Source organism: Neltuma alba, unplaced genomic scaffold (assembly GCF_004799145.2).
Source record: "Neltuma alba isolate B1F8T4 unplaced genomic scaffold, ASM479914v2 tig00011426_pilon, whole genome shotgun sequence".
Taxonomy (NCBI): Eukaryota; Viridiplantae; Streptophyta; class Magnoliopsida; order Fabales; family Fabaceae; genus Neltuma; species Neltuma alba.
In genome coordinates, this window is record NW_021636109.1 from 105,282 (window position 1) to 124,663 (window position 19,382).

Sequence of the window (19,382 nt, forward strand, 5' to 3'; positions counted from 1 at the left end):
GAATTTCAAAGACGAGCCGCACAGTAGTACTCTAGTTCACTATCTCTGATTCAAATTATAAAAGCTAGCTGACTATAATTTGAGAATATTAAAAAAAAGTTAAGTTAGTTATTTATAATAAATATGTGTTGTCTTTTCTAAAATATCCTTGTTAATCAAGTGTATTGGCTAGAAATACTATTATTATAAGGATCAAAATAAAAGTTAAAGTGGGAGATTGATTCATAGAGTGAAGTGTTTAAGACTAAAATAAAAGTTAAACGAAGTCCTATATTAGGACCAGAGGTAGTATATAGAATTTTTTTTTAACAAAGCATAATCTTTATTAATAGAGGAACTAGTAAACATCATGAATACTTGATTCATAGAGTGGGGGATTGATAACTAGTTAATTCTAATTAAAGTCGCATTTACATATCCCAGTAATACAAGAATGACTTCATCTCAGAAGTTATAAAGTCGCTTTTTAAATCCTTTAAACAAGTGCGTAATTAATCACCAGCACACATTTTTCATTTTTTTCCTGTCAACAACATATTTTTCATCTTTTAAAGTGTATCAAACAATATTTCACTGCAAAGATCGTAAGTCATATGTCAATACAGTTTTTTCAAAAAATCTAGCAGCTAATTAATTCGATAAGTTGGTATTAATTTTGATCATTATTGATCAATATTGTAATATCAAACATCAATGAGTTTCACCAACCTCTCAAACGTTAAATATCATCTTCCTTGAAACTAAGATCTAAGTCTTATACTACCTCCAATCCTTAATATAAAAATTAATTGACTAATTTGAGTAGATTAAATAAATAGTTAAGTTAATTATTTATAATAAATATGTGTTATTTTTTCTAAAATATCCTTACTAATCAAGTGTATTGGCTAAAATTATTATTATTATAAGAATTATCTTGAAAAAAAAGATAAACATTAAAAATAAAGTAAATTAAGGTCTTATATTTAGAATCAAAATAAAAATCAAACAAGTTATTATATTAAGAACCATAGGTAGTAATTATTATTGTCTAAAATACTACTTTCAGGACTTAATATAAGAGTTAGTTTGACTTTCAATTTGGTTTTAAATACAAGATTTTAATCTATATTGTCTTTCATATTTATTCATTTTTTTTCAAAATAGTTCTTGTAATTGCATATCTTAATGGTTCCATTATAGTAGTTTTAGTTAATATATATGATTAGCAAGAATATTTTTAAAAAACAACACTTATTTATTACGAATAAACTGAATTAATTGATGTTCTCAACCTTCTCATATTACTCAGATATTATATTAAATGGTGAAGGCAGTGCTACATAATGAACTGACCTTTGTATGTCCTAAAAAATGACATTTAAATAATTATTGTTGACATTTTTTATTTTTTTATAGACAAACACGATAATAAAAAGCATCGCTGATAATATTACTAATTAATGATTTGGGAAATAAATTTTTATTTATATTCCAGGTCAAAAATTACTACTTATGTTGTTTAATATCATAACTTAATATTCTAAACATTAGAATATTTTTATTTAGAGCAATAATGAATTTAAAATATATTTATGTTTTAAAAATGGGCCACCAAATATATGTCGTGTGTGATAAAAATATATAAATTTAAAAAAAAACAAAAAGAAAGAAAAGTTTCATGGTGACGTGGAGACCGTTTTCGCTCCGTAAGAACTTGGGAAGGATTCGTTACCAACTGTATTGGACGCGGCAAAGGTTCCCTCCTTTCCTCTCAACTATGGACTAGCACTTTGTCACTCTGAATTCTCCACATCAAACCCAATCTTCTCCTTCTCCTTCTCCTTCTTCTTCTTCTTCTTTCTGAATTTCAAAGATTGGTCAATCACCTAAGACAATGTCGACGTCGACTCCCAGGTTGGCTTCTACACCACAGAACCCACAACCTCCGGATTCATGGGATTTCATGCTTCCATGTCCGCCAAGTCGCAACAATTTTGGATCCGCCGACTTCAGTTCCCATGGCCTCATCGCATTTCCTTCCGGCAGCTCCATTTCCATCGTCGACTCTCGCTCCATGCAGCTTCTCTCTTCCTTTCCCATTCCTCCTCCTTCTTCATCATCGTCCTCGTCGTCATCTTCCTCTTCTCTTTTTGTTACCTCCGTTCGGTGGACCCCTACCCCACTCAGTCGTGACCTTCTCTCTTCTGAGCCTTCCTCCTCCCACCTCCTTCTCGCAGCTGGCGATTGCTTAGGACGCATTGCTCTGCTCGATTTCCGTCTCAAAACCGCTATCCTCTGTTTCGAAGCAGATTGCAAACTCGGAATCCAAGACCTTTGCTGGGTTCAATCTCGACATGATTTTTCTCTACTCGCAGTTATTGAGGGGCCCTCCACTCTTTCGATTTATAACACATATATGGGTCGGTGTATTTGGAAGTACGACGCTTACCCTGAATATTTTTCCTGCATTCGCCGCGACCCTTTTGATTCTCGACACATATGCGCGATTGGGCTTAAAGGTTTCCTGTTATCGGTCACGGTTCACGGTGAGTATGAAGACAATGTTGTGATCAAGGAGTTTCAGATTCCAACAGAAAGCAAGGAATTGCAGAAACTGGAGAAGGATGCAACCGGTGCGTCGACGTCGCCTGTATCCGCATTGTTTCCCCGTTATGTGGCGAGGTTCGCCTTTTCTCCGCTGTGGAGACACATTTTGTTCGTCACCTTTCCGAGGGAGCTGATTGTGTTTGATTTGCAGTATCGAACCATACTTTTTTCCTCTCCACTGCCTCGTGGTTGTAGCAAATTTCTCGACGTCTTGCCTGACCCAAATAACGAGAGCCTCTACTGTGCTCATCTTGATGGAAAGCTCAGTACTTGGCAGAGGAAACCGTAAGTGATGTGTCTTAAATTATTGACATTAAGTTATCTCTCTTCTTAATCATTCGTATAGATTAGTGTATTACCGTGCATATATTATAAAGCATTAAGCAACACCAATGAATGTAAAAGGAATTAACCGCCATAACGACACTGGAATCCCTTTAGATGGATAACAAAGGACTGAGTAAAAGAAATAAAATAACAACACGGGAATCCCTTTAGATGGATAAGAAAGGATTGAGTAAAAGAAATAAAACGGCCAGGAAAACATAGATCGAAATAGATAACGAAGTTGATCTTTTTCATAGTTTAGTTTTGTTACCTTAAGGAAATGAAAACAACTATATTACGCTCATTCAGAAACAGAATGCCAGCAAGAAAAGAATATCTTAGCAATCATGTTAGGTTCTCTCTGTTTTACATGCAAAAGTTTGTGCTCTGCAAATATGATCATTTTTTTAATGAACAATATGATCATATTTTATATCATCTGATCTTTCAAGGGCACTTTTCAGCTATAGCGTTGCATATGTGCATGCATTTCATTAGATGTTGGATATATACTGAAAATTAAAAGACTAAGAAGAATGGTTCATTTAAAATCTAACGCGTCATACATTAACCTCTGAAATATGCATGTGCATGAAATATAGATGATTAATAGAACCTGAACTCCCCCCCCCCTTCATGTTCTCATATAGTGGTCCTGATAGTTTAAGTGCCAATTCTTTTTCCTATTGAGTCATGATTATCTGCACTTAACAGTGGGGAGCAGGTACACACCATGAGCTCATTGGAAGAGTTGATGCCTTCAGTTGGCACCACTGTCCCATCTCCATCAGTACTCACAGTCCTTCTATGCCAATCAGATTCTGCACTTCAGAACATAAGCAGGAGTTGTTCTGATGTATGTAGTTCTTCCCTTGCTGAGGATTTTGATCATTCCTTTGATTTTTGGGAAGAATCCACCATTATTTCCAAGACACATGTGATCTCCATCTCTGATGATGGAAAAATATGGAACTGGCTCTTGACTACTGAAGGGAATGCTGACACTCAGAGAGTTAACGAGAAGTTGGGTTCCGTCAAGGATGACAATGCGATATCATTTGCTGAGACCAAAGCCAACACGACCGCATCTTCAAACAACCTGGAATTAGAGAGGCAAACGGAGAATGATGGTCGAAGCTACTTGTCAAGCTCAACCTTCAATCAGGAAAATATTACAATAAAAGTAAGTGTATAGTTAGAGACTTAAAATTATACCCCACATAAACAAATCAATGGGTTACACAAAGAACAAGATCTAAGGAGCACAACTTTTAGTTCTATTGGTCTCATTTTTTAATATAAATTTTCAGCATTGCCAATGTCTTATAACATTTTCCACTTTTCTTTTTGTCATTGGAAGCGTGTAGATCGAGTGCCCTAGTAAATCACTATCTTTTATTTAGTTATTGCATTTTACTTACTGCTTGTAATACTTCTTGTTCTCGATGTAATTGACTGATTTTTTCCCCCTAGGAATTAGGAGGATGAGGATGTGATCCTCCAAAGTTCATGGAGAAAGTGGGTTAGGTCGCTCCTTTTCCCTTTTCCGGCGATATGATGCTATGAAACTTCAGGATGTTAATAGACTTATAATAAACGACATGAGTTAAGTAACATGTGATCAAAGCACATGATTGAGAATATTGCCATGGAATCAGTAATCAGTTGTTCAACACCTTGATTTTAGCAATTGACTCATAAGGCAATTAACTTCGTCATTTTAAGTGAGACATAGTTATGACCACGAATTCTCACCTGCCTGCGATGAATTTAACATGCAACAAGCGCTCTCTAGACACTTGCAAGTATCAAGTGCATCCTTCATTGCTGGTTACATTGGTTCTATGTATCGTCTATGTATCTTTACAAACATGTCCTGATTAGCCATTCCTGCCCAATCTACTCTGCCTTTCTTAGAAGAAAACAAAGAAGCTGAATAAAGATGTAAAAGGTATAATAATTGTCAAAATTGTAAATGAGCTTTTCTTTTCCCGTTATTTTCCTGCACAGAAATGAAGATCAGTTGGGTCTAATGGACCCTCCTTTTCTAGGGCCAGAGACTAGGATCACTCATTCCAGTCTCACATGGTCAGAATTCTTATTTGTGTTGGTCTTATGATCTACATGAGAATGATATCCTGGTTTTTCTATCCTGTTAAATAGCATCTAAGTGCTAGGTGGCATTCAGATAGTAATGACATGCAAAAATTGACTAACCTGCTAAGAAATCTATCTTCTGATGCAGATCTGCCTAGTTGGACAGCTTCAGATTATTTCTTCGACAGTCACTATACTGGCAGTACCAAACCCTTCACTGACAGCTTCTTTGGCCCGTTAGTTTATCTCATTACTAATTCGGATATTTGTTGAAATCCATTAGTACTCCTTTATAGAGTTTATAATGCATATCATGCTTCTTATGTTGATCAATCAAATGGTCTAATGTGAAGGTGGAGGAAACACACCTGCCGTAGCTGTTCCGTTGGTTGCTCTGGGAACACAGAATGGAACGATAGATTTAATTGACGTTTCTGCTAATGCTGTTGCATCAAGTTTTTCGGTACATAATGGAACGGCGGTTAGGGGACTACGATGGCTAGGAAATTCTAGACTGGTTTCATTTTCTTATTCTCAGGTATATTGTAGTTTCTTTTGTGGACGAAGTGTTTCTGTTATTTTCATGCAGAATTTCTTTCTTGCGATTGCTGACTTAATGTTGAAAATATTCGTCTTGAGAGTCTTCATGACGAGAGTTACAATTCTTATCATTAAATCCTAAATACTTAATAGTTTTATGCTTTCTTTAAGTATTTAATTTTTCGTCACTGTTCAATTGAAATGAACTGGAAACTTTGGACTTAGGTTAGTGAAAAAACAGGAGGATATATCAACAAGGTTGTCGTGACTTGCCTTCGAAGTGGCCTTAACAAGATGTTCCGAGTTATGCAAAAGCCCGAGCGTGCACCAGTGAGAGCTTTAAGAGCATCATCATCTGGAAGGTGAATCACAAACCTTAATTTATTGTTGTCATTATTTAAGAGCAATGATCCCCAAAATTTTCATCTGTCAGAGTGTTTTCTAAGAAACATTTTGTAGGGATATTTGATCTTCCAAATCTTCTCAAACCTGATAGCTGAGGAGATTATTTTTATTTTTGTGTGATTAATATGAAAGAATTTATCATCTCATCTGATCAGACATGGGGCTAAAATTTTCAATTTTCTTCTGCAACGCTTCACTTCCACTCAATTTCCACAGAGCAATCCGTGACCACGTCATGGCTCAGTAATTAGATATCCACAATATTTCAGGTACCTTCTCATTTTGTTTCGTGATGCGCCTGTGGAAGTTTGGGCAATGACTAAAAATCCCATAATGGTAGGCTGGCTGATGCATTTGACCCCTCTTCCTCCCTTCCTCCTGAATGCCTCTGACTGTTGTTAGTTGAAATGTAACGTGATGACCAGCTTAAGTCTGTCATATATGTGAAATTACTAAATGCAGGATTTGGGTAATACTGTGACTTTTCTGATTTTGCATTGCCTAATTCTTCCTTTCTTTTAATCGCCATACACCAGGGGTAAATTTTCAGTATCTCTATTTTAATGTATTATTTTCTTTACGCCTTCAATGAAAAAGTTTTGCTATCACATAACAGATATGGCTAGGTAGTTGGGCGATATCTTTTTTGTTCTCCAGTTCTTGGGATCTTTAAACCATAAATAATATATACGTATTACATAGTGTTTAGCTGTGATTCCTTCTGTCCTTTAAAATGAAGAGTCATTATTGTACTGTGTATCAGCATTGCAGTAGAATGCCGGGTCCTCTATGGTAAATGCAGTCGTTACTTGGACCCATATCTATTATTTGCCCCAAAAGCTTTCTTCTGACAGCCAGTGGGAGTTGGCTAATTCTGAATCTATTTTCTCGATCGATGATTCACGTTTATTCTGTTTTTTCCCCCCCGGATAACCCAGCTTTCCAGCATTCTTCATTTTTATCACTAAGTGCATCAATCTTAGCTTCTGTGGTGTAATTGTTATAAATTCTGGTTGATACTACGTTGTTTCACGGGGATGTTTATAATGCTTTGTATCTCTATGTAGCTTAGATCATTAGCTCTCCCATTCACTGTATTGGAATGGACTCTTCCGACCGTTCCGCGTCCTGCTCAAAATGCAGCTGCTAGGCAGCAATCGGTTGAGGCGATAGATGAGACAGCGACCCCGACAAAGTCGTCTACATCAGATTCGAGTGTGTTTTAGAAGTTTGTATATATTATTAGGACTGTAGCTAGTCTAGAATCAATTGTTCCATTCTTCTTCTTAAATTTTATCTCTCTATACAGAGGGTACAGGCACGGAGGCATCACTTGATGACACTTCTGAAAGTTTTGCATTCGCTCTAGTGAATGGAGCGCTCGGAGTTTTTGAAGTTCATGGTCGAAGAATAAGGGACTTCAGGTGTTAAACTTTGTTTTTTATTTTTCCAATCAGAAAAAGGTGCATCGTTTTTCCTGTATCGTTGCCATGATATTTAAGCAGTTGTATAAACGCTGGTCATGTTTTATCCTTGTTTCGGAGGCAATTTTTCAGTTTATTTTCAGTAGTAATTCGTAAAATACAAATGCAATCATATTAAGCTTTTGCAACACGTCATGATCAACACTCAAATTATAGTGATTCAACTCTAAGAAAAGGTCTTGTTCACACAGAGAAGTAACCCATGATAATATTTTATGCAATTCTTCTTTCCACTCTGGGTTAACTTCTGAATTGCTAAAGCTCATGTCAGGCACAGTGGAGTACACAAGCCTTGCAATCAAGGCCATCTTTCTAAGTGATAAACATAACTAACGCAAAATGAGCAAACCATGCGATAATAGCAAGGTCCCCCCCCCCCCCCCCCAAACAAAAAAAAAAAAAGTTTACTCTTCTTGAAAATGAGTAACCCAACTTACCTGGTTAGGAGGAATTTTGCAAACTTTGTCTGAGGTTTAGGTAGAAATGTTCCTTGCGGCAATAAGAAACCACAGTGCATAGTCTTCTTCCGGGCAATTCAGAATTTATTACAGGAGGGATTGCCAATTTCTTTCTTTCTGTTTTTCATATCCGATGCATACTCCCATCTAGCAAGAATTAATCTGTCTTGTTTGCATTATTTTGTCGCGTTTCTTCATTTTTATCGAATAAGGTTTCGTATTTACCTGTCTGCAGACCAAAATGGCCTACTTCTTCCTTTGTATCATCAGATGGATTAACCACTGCTATGGCCTATCGTTTGCCTCATGTGGTACACATCATATTGACAGAGTTGGTTTAATATAAAAGACCAGTTGAATTTGATCTAAATTGGTTGTGACCAAGTTAGTAATTCAGGTCATGGGAGACAGGGCAGGGAACATACGATGGTGGGATGTGACAACTGGGCATTCTTCTTCATTCAATACTCACAGGGAAGGAATTCAGCGCATCAAATTTTCGCCTTACATACCAGGGGACAGCAGCCGGGGGCGTGTCGCTGTTCTGTTTTGTGACAATACCTTTTCTATTTTTGATTTGGTAAGCAAATATGGCTTTTCCTGGGTCATATGTGCACTTTCATCATCATTATATTCTGTTTTTTTTTCTTGGTTTGTGTATGTGTGTCTAACCAACATAAAAGATTACTTTAAATGGTGGCAGAACTTTTCCCCCCTCTGCGAAAGGAGAATAGGAATTGGAGCTTCTCCATGGATCGGAAGTGAAAATTGATATTTTGAAGAATATGGTGTCCTCAAACGAAAATTTTCAAATATTAACGACTTTGCTGAAACACAACAGTAGGAAGATTTGGCTAAAAACTAAACTTCTTCATTGTTATAGCAGGTCGTAATCAATTGATTCAAAAAAATAAAAACCAAGAAAGTTGCAGCATGGTCAAACATGCATACACAGCCTGTTATCAACTTCTTCATAACTTTTGACGAATTTATCGTGAAACTTGGTCCTACCAGAGGCTGGAAACCTTTCTCACAAGGAAGTTATATTCAATTAATTTCATATATATATATATATATATATATAAATATATATAGCTTCACTCAAGACTTGACTTTATCTATTCTTAGATCATTATGCTGTTTTGCAGGATTCACCAGACCCCTTGAACAATTCACTTTTGCAGCCCCAGTGTCCTGAAACCCTTGCATTGGAACTTGACTGGCTGCCCTTGCGTACCACTAAGAATGATCCGCTAATGTTGTGCATTGCTGGAACTGACAGTAGCTTTCGCCTTGTTGAAATTAACGTGTAAGTATCAAGTCTATCTATTGAGGGACAGGATAAGGTTGGTGGTCTAGAACTCTACTAGAATGTTTAGTTCAAAGTTAGGGTTTAGCGGGAATGTCGTTTACTGGAAAAGCAACTGTGAGCTTAGCTTCTCAAGCCTGAAGTCTTTGTTTAAACATTGTCAAGTAGAAAAGATTAGATAGTCTGAGCCCAGTGCGCATCTTAATTTGCTGTACTATGATGATATAATTTTACGGTGTAAAGTTCGATTTTTTTTGGCTTAAGGATAAGGTTTGAATTATCGTGGAGGATGTATATCAACTTAAATGGGCAACGAAAGATGTCTATTGCTTGTGTCAAATCTTTTAGATGTTTGGTTATTATCGTCATCAAGGTGGTTGAAATATGAAGTGCTCATAAATAGATGGCGCATTGATGACACTAGTTGTTATAGAATTAGTTTATCTCTTTTTTCAAATACCAATGCTTCCTTGGTTACCCAGTTCTTCCTTTCTTTTAATCAGTGACATCCTGCTTTTTTAAGCAGAAGTGGAAAACGACTTGGTCATGCACCCCATCTCAGAACTACGGAGAGATTCAGGCCAATGCCTTTGTGTTGTCCAATACTACTTCCTACACCACATGCCCTGGTAGTATGCCAGCATTTAATTTTCTGATTTTACTGGAGAGTTCTTTTTACTTCAATTGTTTATTATTTCAAATTTAAATTAAGGTATGATCAATCTATCCCTTTGTATATTAATCACGATAGGATACATGAGTATTTATTTATTTTTGAACATCAACTAGCCTTTTAACCAAAACAACCAAAGTTGTTATTTAATATTCTCCTTGCTTTTGCTCTAAGTTTCGAGTTGTCGTAGGCTTCATTCTTTAAGCTATCCTGAGAACAATGCGCTATTACCAGAATTGATGCGTGGTCTGCTTAATTCATCTTCCTAAATGGGCTTTTCTTTTTCTTCCTTCGTTGAAAGGTCTGCGCAAAATGATCGGTCTAATAGAATATATTATAACTGGCCACTTTGGGAAATATACATTTTACTCTCTGAATTAAAGCAGTAAAACCTCTAAAAGCATTTTTTTTAACTTCCTTTTCGTTCAGATATTCAGATGCTGTGGAATTTTTCCTGCTTAAGTTTTAGAATGGCTTCTTTTTTTTGTAACGGAATTGAATCCCACTCTGACTGCGGCATATCTACGTATCCCACTCTGTCTCTAGCAGTTTGGAAGTAGCTGATATATAATCTTTGCCACTTTGTCAAAACAGAGAAGGGAAGAAGCAACGTAAAATAGAAGTACCCTTGGGAAATTACACACTAACACACACAAGATGATAGTCCAAAGCTTAATTAGTGCTAACTAATATTGCTTCAAATTCTATAGTTTGTCATACGAGCATGCTTTATGTCTTTTCCTTATTATCTGACAATTTATGCCCATGATGTTTGACTCTATTTGATGTGTGGCTAAACTGCATGCGTCTTTCAATTGGTCGGTGAAATCGTTACAGGCATTGAGGATGATTTTGCAACTGGGAGTTGAGCCATCTTGGTTTAATACTAGTAGTACAACCATAAAAAAGAGGCCTCACTTCATACCTGGAGCTTCATCGTCTAGTGGTGATCTTCGTACATACATGATTGATTTACCACCTATTGGTGACACTGCAGTGCCAGAGATGCTTTTGAAAATCCTGGAACCATATCGAAAAGAAGGTCTATATCTTCTTATGCATGTATTTTCATCATGAAGATTCTTATATTTGGCAATCCGTATACTTGATGTTTTAACCTTTAACAACGCTCTCTCCTCTCAAGGCTGCATACTTGATGACGAGAGGGCAAAGTTGTATGCCAGTGTGGTGAATAAAGGTTGTGCCATTAGGTTTGCCTTTGCGGCTGCAATGTTTGGTGAAACCTCAGAAGCTCTGTTTTGGCTACAGCTGCCTCAAGCACTCAAACATCTGATGAACAGGCTTTTAAATAAGCCTCCATCAAAAGGACATGTATCAGAACCATTACCCGAGGTTGATGAGACATCTATGCTGTCTAGGATAACATCAAAAGGAAAGCCAGCAGAAAAGATGGGGAGAGATGTGATGGTAAGTTATCCCCTGTTCGATCGCTTAACATGCCTTGGTGTCGCAAATTTCCATTTTGTCTTGGTTTCTTTTGCATTTGAATCTACGTCATCTTCGTCAAAATGAGCTTGGCAATTTAACTAGCAGGGTCAAGGTCAGCTTAGGTTGATGGCGTTTGACCAGAAAGAGTTGTGGGAATGTGCAAATGAACGCATTTCTTGGCACGAAAATCTGGAGGGCGAAGAGGTTTCACAGAACCGTGTGCATGAGTAAGTTAATCCGGCATTACTTTACTTATAGCATAGTAGTAACTTTTATTAAGCGTGTTTAGTTCAATGTCGTGAGTGCAAATATGCAATAGGTTTTGCTTGACAGTTTTTAAGCGCTTGTGAAAAAGGAGAGACAGAGTGGGAAAAGTTGTTAAACAAGGGGGGAATGAACTTCATGCCCACACTCATATCTTACACCATTATTTCTCCCACTTTGAAAAAAAAATGCTATAATATTGAAGTTGATATAAAATTATAGCTTAAGGGTTTTGCCAACTCTACAGTTGTAACGCAAATAAGGGAAATATTTTAGAATAATAATTATATGAAAAGAAATATTTATAATATAACAATAAATGACCTCAACCTCGGTGCTAGCTTAAAACCCGGACGTATCGAGCCTGCGTGAAAACTCAATTCACAGCTGAAAATGAAAATTTTGGCTCTGAAAATATGACTGTCAAATACTTAGCAAAAGTAAAGTCAACACGTGGGATCCGTTCCTTGTTTACATTAACAGTGGTTTTCCTTGGGAGAGTCTCATGTGTATAATTGAATTCCAATTACTTTTGTTTGAATATACATCCAACACATAACTTAAAAATCTTTCCAAATATCAGAATTTCAGTTCAGGATTTTTTTTTTCATCATTAAGTTTTCAGTACTAAACTCAGTGCTAGAACTTAAGACACCCTCGGCTTGCCTGTGTGATTATGAACTCTGGCTTTGCATTATAATTTATTGATGCAGTGACTCGGAAAAAATAACGTTACGTTCCATAATTAGTTTGAGCAATAATATTATATCTCCGGTGTTTTAAGTTCTAATAATCTTTAGAGGATATACTCACTGGGGAATTCCTTTTATATTTTCTACTGTCAGGCTTGTGTCAGTTGGAAACTTAGAAGTTGCAGTTAGTTTATTGCTTTCCACTCCACCAGAGAGCTCTTACTTCTATTTGAATGCTCTCCGTGCAGTTGCTCTCTCTTCAACTGTTTCAAGGTCTCTTCATGAACTTGCAGTAAAGGTGAGTCTAACTTGGACATTGAATATGTTTTGGCACCAAACCTAAAAGTTCTGGTTGGCTGGTAAATGACAGTATTTCATGCTCTATGGTTGCTTATCACATCATGTCAGGTTGTTGCAGCAAACATGGTGAGAGCTGACAGGTCATTGACAGGAACACATCTTCTGTGTGCTGTCGGAAGATATCAAGAAGCATGTTCTCAGGTTGGGCTGCATTTTTAATGAAGTTCCGGTCATCTCTGTACTTTCAAGGATGTAGTAGTACAGTGCAGATTTCACCTAAACCCGGATGCCTATACTTTTAATCAGTTTTTACCTGGGGTGCGTTATCGATCATATAAAATTTTAGGTTAGAGTTGGTTGCTAGATGCATCTTCTGTGTAAATTTGGGTTACCCAGAAAGCCAACGTGATTCAGTAGTTATTATTAGAAGCTAGCATTAGATCCTTTTCACTTCTAGTCCTCCATTGTTTTGCTTCGATCTCTTGGAGTATGGAATTGAATTGATCACAATTCCTAAGAAATGAAATTAAGCTTTATGATGTGTGATAACATTGTTCACGTACTAATGATTAAAAAATCATAGTGTCCTTCCTTGCTACCACGCTTGGAAGAAATATTTTTGGCATGTTCGGTTTACAAATTGAACTTGACAGGCCCTTAGCTCTTTCAAAACTTCAATAAATAAATAAATAAAAGAAAAATCCTTTCAATATAATGCCCTGATTTTTCTAAAGAAACATGCCACCATATCTTTATGCAGCTACAAGATGCTGGATGCTGGATGGATGCTTCAACGTTAGCTGCTAGTCACTTAAAGGGATCAGATTATGCAAGGTCCTAGCTTCTATTGCTCCTGTTTCTTCGTATGATAAACTACTTTCATTTGACAGAATGTGAATTCAACACCATTCTTTCCTTTTAATCGCGAGTGTGACATATTTTTTTCCTTCTAAATATGAACACGTCTCTGAATCTGAATGAGCATGAGAGATTTTGAAACCACTATCATGATCAGGAGATTTTTTTACTTTTAACTTGTATTATTACAGAGTGTTACAAAGGTGGGCTGGACATGTCCTGCGTACTGAACATAATATCTGGAGGTACAAACTGTCCTTTGTTCAAATCTTGTCCCCATCAATTAGAATTCCGAGTCACAGTGATCATATGCAGGGCTCTGATTTTGTATGTTGCTGCTGGTGCACTACAAGAGGCATTGGCTGCTCTCCGTGAGGCTCAACTACCTGAAACAGCAACAATGTTCATCCTTGCATGCCAGGAGATCCATGCAGAAATAATTGCCAGCTTAGATGTTACAGATGATGAAAGTCCTTCCTTCAAGGAGAACCTTCAACACTTGCCTGGTTTAGATCCCCAGAGTGAAGATGTCATTTCAGCTGGGGAATATTTTGGGCAATATCAGAAAAAATTGGTGCATTTATGTATGGATTCACCGCCATTTTTTGACTAGACGAAGGTCTTATAGTGAGCTGATCACGTTTCTCATTTATATACATAAAACCAGTGGATTAACTCAGCTCAGAAAAGGAAGTCAAGTGGATGAATCCCGCATCTGTGCCGCCCGTTGGCTTGAGTGAATAATCTGTTGCTAGAAGTGAAGAGCGGGAGGCAGTGACCTAGTCCAGTCCTAGAGAAACATGGAGGAACAAGATACCAGATTCTGATATGAATCTTAATCTTATAGATCGCAGTAAATATATCTTGCACGAAGTTTTCTTGTCCTTTTTTTTTTTTTTAAATGTTTGAGAATACAACCATGAAAAATGGGTCGTCATAGTGCTGTTGTAGCTTGTGTAGAAAATTTTGTTGACAAATGATTAAGAAGTTGCATGGCATTTAATTAGACTTTTCAAATGTGGATAACCCTGTTCTTTAAAAATGACTATTTATCGAATAATGTTGTTCCATCAGTGCTGGACAAGTTCATGACTCCCATTGATTCTGCTTAAAGTTTAATCCTTCTATCATATTGGTTTTCTAAGCTAGCTATAAAGTTTATTCCTTCTATCATCTTGACAATAAAAATAAGACCTTTCTCAGTTTCTAAGTAGTTATAGATCATGCATCTAGCTTGTTTTCGCATTTATGTTATAATTTTTAAAATATTTAATACTCACTTTTTCTTCTAATGAGTATGTCTGTTTCTCAGACGCGCGCACACACATATTACTTCATATTCATATGATAAAATCTTAGAAATTAGCAGATGTTACAAATGGGGATTATAAAAATCAGAGTGAGAACAGTAAAACTTAAACGACAATTCACAGTTATTAAAAAAAATTAATTAAATAAAGTTCGGTAAGTTAACTTCCTCATCATTTGCCCCTTCCCCAACCCCGACCCCTCGCGTCTCCTGAGTCATTCATTAATCTTCTTCCTCTTCCTTACCAGTGCCAGCCTTTCCACTGCTTCCGACAACGGCCTACTTTCCGTTGACGTCGCTGCTCCGACGCGGCCGTCGAGCATGTGCTCTTCCGCGCCTCTCGGTCTTCTCTCGGATGATTAAGTTTGTTGAAGCTCGGGTCATCAGGTGTTAACCAGGAGGAGGATTCTGACGCTCATTTTGACGATCTGGCGAGTCTGGTTCCTCGCGAAGCTCTCTCTGCGAAAGCTTTGCTTCACAAAGATGCGACATAGTTCTGATTTTTTTTCATCCCTTAAGAACAATTTCTTTTCACATGCTTATCTCAAGTAACCTCTGTTAGTTATATAACATGTCGTTTATAGATTATAATTAGTTATAATTAGGGCCGGAGGCAGTATTCGTAAATTACAATCGAAAAATTAGTTGCAAACTATTCCAAACGGAGAATAATTAATTCATTACAATTTAGAAGAAGAATGGATTTTGAGGAAGTTTGCGCTTCCGCCTTAAGTTTGCTCCCATTTGGTTCTGTTGACAATGACGTTGACCTTGACCCTGTTAAAATGGCCAAATTCAGAGGGATGATATCACTTTGTATGATGCCGTCAGCGTTGTGTAAGAATATTTTTTGAAGTAAAAAAAAAAATTGACATTATATAAGCATTTTTTTTTTTAACTTGCTCTCATTTTTCCATTTATCCCTCATCCAAGAGACACAACGAATTTTCAGTTTAAAAAATTCCAATCATACGCCAAGTGATGCAAAGCCATCAGAGGCAACTTTCATAAAAATTAGACTTCGCGGCTAATGCAATTCATCAGGGAAGTAGTTTCTTCTTCATATTTCCTCAATAAATAAAACAAAATGGTGTCTCTTTATTAGTTCACTACGCGCACAGATCTGTGCTTGGTCTCACATAATTTATCCCTCAACAAGTTATAATCCATTTTGCGGATAGTTAACTTCCGCCTTGGGGAAATTACACCCGCTTTAAATCCAAACACATAAACTATAATTATATTTATTTTGATATAAGTATTTTTATCTAATAATAAAATAGTTGAAAACATTTTGATCATTTTTTATTTTAAAAATAGACTTGTATCTATTTTAAAACAAAATTGTAAAATATATATATGTAAAATTAGTGTAACTTTACTGTTGATTTTTTTCGGCTCTATAACATAGATCGTCATTCATTCCTTGCTAACGAAGAGACCGGCTTCTTTAATGGATCTGATTTACCTGAGTTTTGAGTATATCAGAAGCATCAAGAGTTGGCAAAAAGGCTAAAAGCAAAGCAAGATAAGGATAAGCAGAATTGTGTCCTAATTACACTGCACAAAGAAAAGCCCATCACATGGATTCCTCTATATATATATATATATAAATATATTGCTCTTCATGAAGTCTGAAACAAGCTGCTGTCAAGTAAATCGCCATGGACAAAATCAAGAGTGAGAAAATTAAATGACTTTAGCCTTCCAGACAAGTGTGAGGCGGAAACAGACATATAAACAGGGTCACGAGGAAACAAAATGAAAAAGACCGTTTTAATTTATTTTCACCTTCCTCCGCCGGAAAAAAAAAACAAAAAACCAGCCCTTGAAAACAGAGTAGCACCATCAAAATGGTGCATAATAGTATCCTCCTGCTTGTCCCATGCCATTATATTGTGGCATTCCATAAGGCATCATCATTGGTTGAGAACCAGAAGCAATGAAACTAGATCCCCCAGCAACCTTATTCAGACCCATTTGGCCTTGCATCCCATTTCTCCCATATTGCTGCCATATCTGCTGTTCCTGTACAAGCATCGCTTGCTTTCTCTCCATTTCTGCGATTTGCACATAAGAAGGTGGTGGCACTGAAATTGATGCTGCAAATGGGTCCTGTGGCCCTACAGCCTGAACTGTGCCGTCCGGCGCCGGCAGAGCCAGCACTGGGGTGGCACTCTTACCAGGAAGTGCCACGCTGCTAGCACTCCCACCACTTATTTGAGATGTGCTTACATGTTGCCTCACAGCACCTTGATCATACATGCCATTTAGAAGTAGTGAATCAAAACCTCCTGCTAAATCTGCTTTTTGTTTGGACAAATTGCTACCAGATTCCACCAGTGCCAATTCCCAATCTGCTTTTCCCGGTTCGGCTGCTGGTGTTTGCCATGCAGAAGTCACTTCAGATCCTCCATCTGAAGGAAATGCTTCCCAGGAACCTTCTTGATTTACAGTTGGAGGTCCAGAGAACAAAGCCAGAGCTAGTCTATTGCCTTGTTCATCAGCCGAATCGCCACCATCTCTTAGATCCACTAAATTATTCGTCACTTGTTGTTGAGGAGGAGGAGTCTTAGGTTGAGTAACCGGAGGGGGTGGAGGTGTAAAAGTTTCTGGAGCCCACCACTTATTTGAGATGTGCTTACATGTTGCCTCACAGCACCTTGATCATACATGCCATTTATTTAGAAGTAGTGAATCAAAACCTCCTGCTAAATCTGCTTTTTGTTTGGACAAATTGCTACCAGATTCCCACCAGTGCCAATTCCCAATCTGCTTTTCCCGGTTCGGCTGCTGGTGTTTGCCATGCAGAAGTCACTTCAGATCCTCCATCTGAAGGAAATGCTTCCCAGGAACCTTCTTGATTTACAGTTGGAGGTCCAGAGAACAAAGCCAGAGCTAGTCTATTGCCTTGTTCATCAGCCGAATCGCCACCATCTCTTAGATCTACTAAATTATTCGTCACTTGTTGTTGAGGAGGAGGAGTCTTAGGTTGAGTAACCGGAGGGGGTGGAGGTGTAAAAGTTTCTGGAGCAGGAAGAGCCTTCACCTCATTCATTTCTGGTTCTGGTTCTGGTTCTGGTTCTTTGACAGCTTCCTTTACTTCTATATGCTTCTCAGGATTTTTTGGCCTATTAGCCATTCCCTTCAGAAAACCTTCAAGTGTTCCCAGAAGCTTATCAGTAATCCTCTGAACTTCAGGGTACTCTGATGACCTTGCAATTCCCATATCTTTACACCAATTATAGAAATCTACGAGTCCATCAATCATCTTGGCCGCAGTGACATAACAATCAAAGGCTTTCACACAATATGCATATTCCATCTCTGTGAATCGATCCAACAATACCCCCAATACCTCACATATCTCTACATATAACTTGAAGCTTTCTTTTACAATTTGGTAAAGAGCAACGAGAATCAACCTGCTACTTTTTGCAGCACCACTTGGCCTACAGCCCAATACGCGATCAAGAAGCCGAAGTAAACGGTTCAACTGTCCAAAATCCTCTCGGGTTTCATGTCTCTCACAGGAGTAATCGCATTCTTCTGCTCTTTCTCAACTGCTTCATTCACGTCACCGTACGACCTCGTCCTCCTACCCATCCCAGGATCAAACTCATCCCTGTATTCACCATAACCGCGTCGAGATGGCCCCCAGCTATCGTCCCTCTCTGCAAATTTAACTTCAGCTGATTCAACACCTTTTAGATTCTTCTGATACACCACAAACTCAACCTTCTCATCAAGATACATCGCATAAAGCCTCACGAAACCGGCATGATCCCAAGAATGGGAATGCGCCTCGTCTCTGAAATCGGACATATTCAAAATCCTCATGCCTCTCCGAGTGGAATACACAATCTCCTCTTCAAACAAAGGATGCCCATCAACCAAAAGTCTATGAACAAGCATTAAAGCCTTGAGAGCCACGATCCAGTCGCGCGTCTTTCCGAGCCTCTTCGATATAGTGATCACACAAGCAGTAACATAACCCCTGGAATACGAAGTAAGATTCAAAATCTCACTGATATATTTATCATCAGCTGGGACTTCCTCATGACTGGTGGCTTTGACTATCAAGACTTCAAGTTCAGGAGCTAAATTCCCGGCGACTTTCGCTATGCTAATGCTAGTCTGGTCTTTCACAACACCAATCGCCTTACGGATCGTGCTGGATGCCATTCGCGATTGCGCAAACAACTACCAAGTACACCAAATTCGCTTGCTTTCGAAAACTGGGTGGAAATTGGGCTCAGAAACAACAGTTTTGGAGGTGAAAATTAGGATTACCTTGTATAAGAAAACTCTGTAAAAAGCGGTGGAAGATCGGATCTGCGAAGGGAATGAGGTGGATCACGATCGGAGAGGAGAAGGCTACGTGTTGAGAAGGGAGAAGAAGAAATGCAGGGAGGTGGAAGATGTGTAAGCCCCGGCCTCTCTGAGGACATGCGAGGGTGCAAGTGCTGTGTGCGTGAGACTGATCGAGAGAACAAAAGCGGGCACTGATCGCGAAACCGCGTAATCCCCGGGCAATAATCTTCTTCCTTAAGATATTTATTCCTTTGTCCACGTAATCCCGTGCAAAACGCAGTCGTTTTGTCCGTCGCCGTGATGGACGATTTCCA

The 19,382-nt window shown here is 37.9% G+C and overlaps 1 protein-coding gene and 1 pseudogene across 1 annotated transcript; one reads left to right on the forward strand and one right to left on the reverse strand.

Annotated features, from left to right (window-relative positions):
- Positions 1–1,876: 1,876 nt before the first annotated feature.
- On the forward strand, positions 1,877–14,518 carry LOC114713457 (WD repeat-containing protein 11-like). Its single transcript, XM_028898110.1, has 20 exons — positions 1,877–2,874; positions 3,631–4,099; positions 5,162–5,249; positions 5,367–5,551; positions 5,779–5,915; positions 6,228–6,294; positions 7,026–7,175; positions 7,270–7,382; positions 8,136–8,211; positions 8,298–8,480; positions 9,049–9,209; positions 9,736–9,838; positions 10,720–10,924; positions 11,027–11,310; positions 11,437–11,558; positions 12,441–12,585; positions 12,696–12,788; positions 13,348–13,421; positions 13,637–13,690; positions 13,761–14,518. Exons 1-20 carry the CDS (start codon positions 1,877–1,879, stop codon positions 14,056–14,058), a joined length of 4,005 nt encoding a protein of 1,334 aa, XP_028753943.1. The 3' UTR covers positions 14,059–14,518.
- Positions 14,519–16,309: 1,791 nt separating this feature from the next.
- On the reverse strand, positions 16,310–19,214 carry LOC114713446 (probable clathrin assembly protein At4g32285; annotated as a pseudogene).
- Between the last annotated feature and the right edge of the window lie 168 nt (positions 19,215–19,382).

Excerpts from the sequence above, each read along its gene's own strand:
- LOC114713457 (XM_028898110.1), top strand. The coding sequence starts at position 1,877 with ATGTCGACGTCGACTCCCAGGTTGGCTTCTACACCACAGAACCCACAA. Across the intron at positions 4,100-5,161 it reads AGGAAAATATTACAATAAAA|ATCTGCCTAGTTGGACAGCT; the intron begins GTAAGTGTATAG and ends CTTCTGATGCAG. Across the intron at positions 5,552-5,778 it reads TTTCATTTTCTTATTCTCAG|GTTAGTGAAAAAACAGGAGG; the intron begins GTATATTGTAGT and ends CTTTGGACTTAG.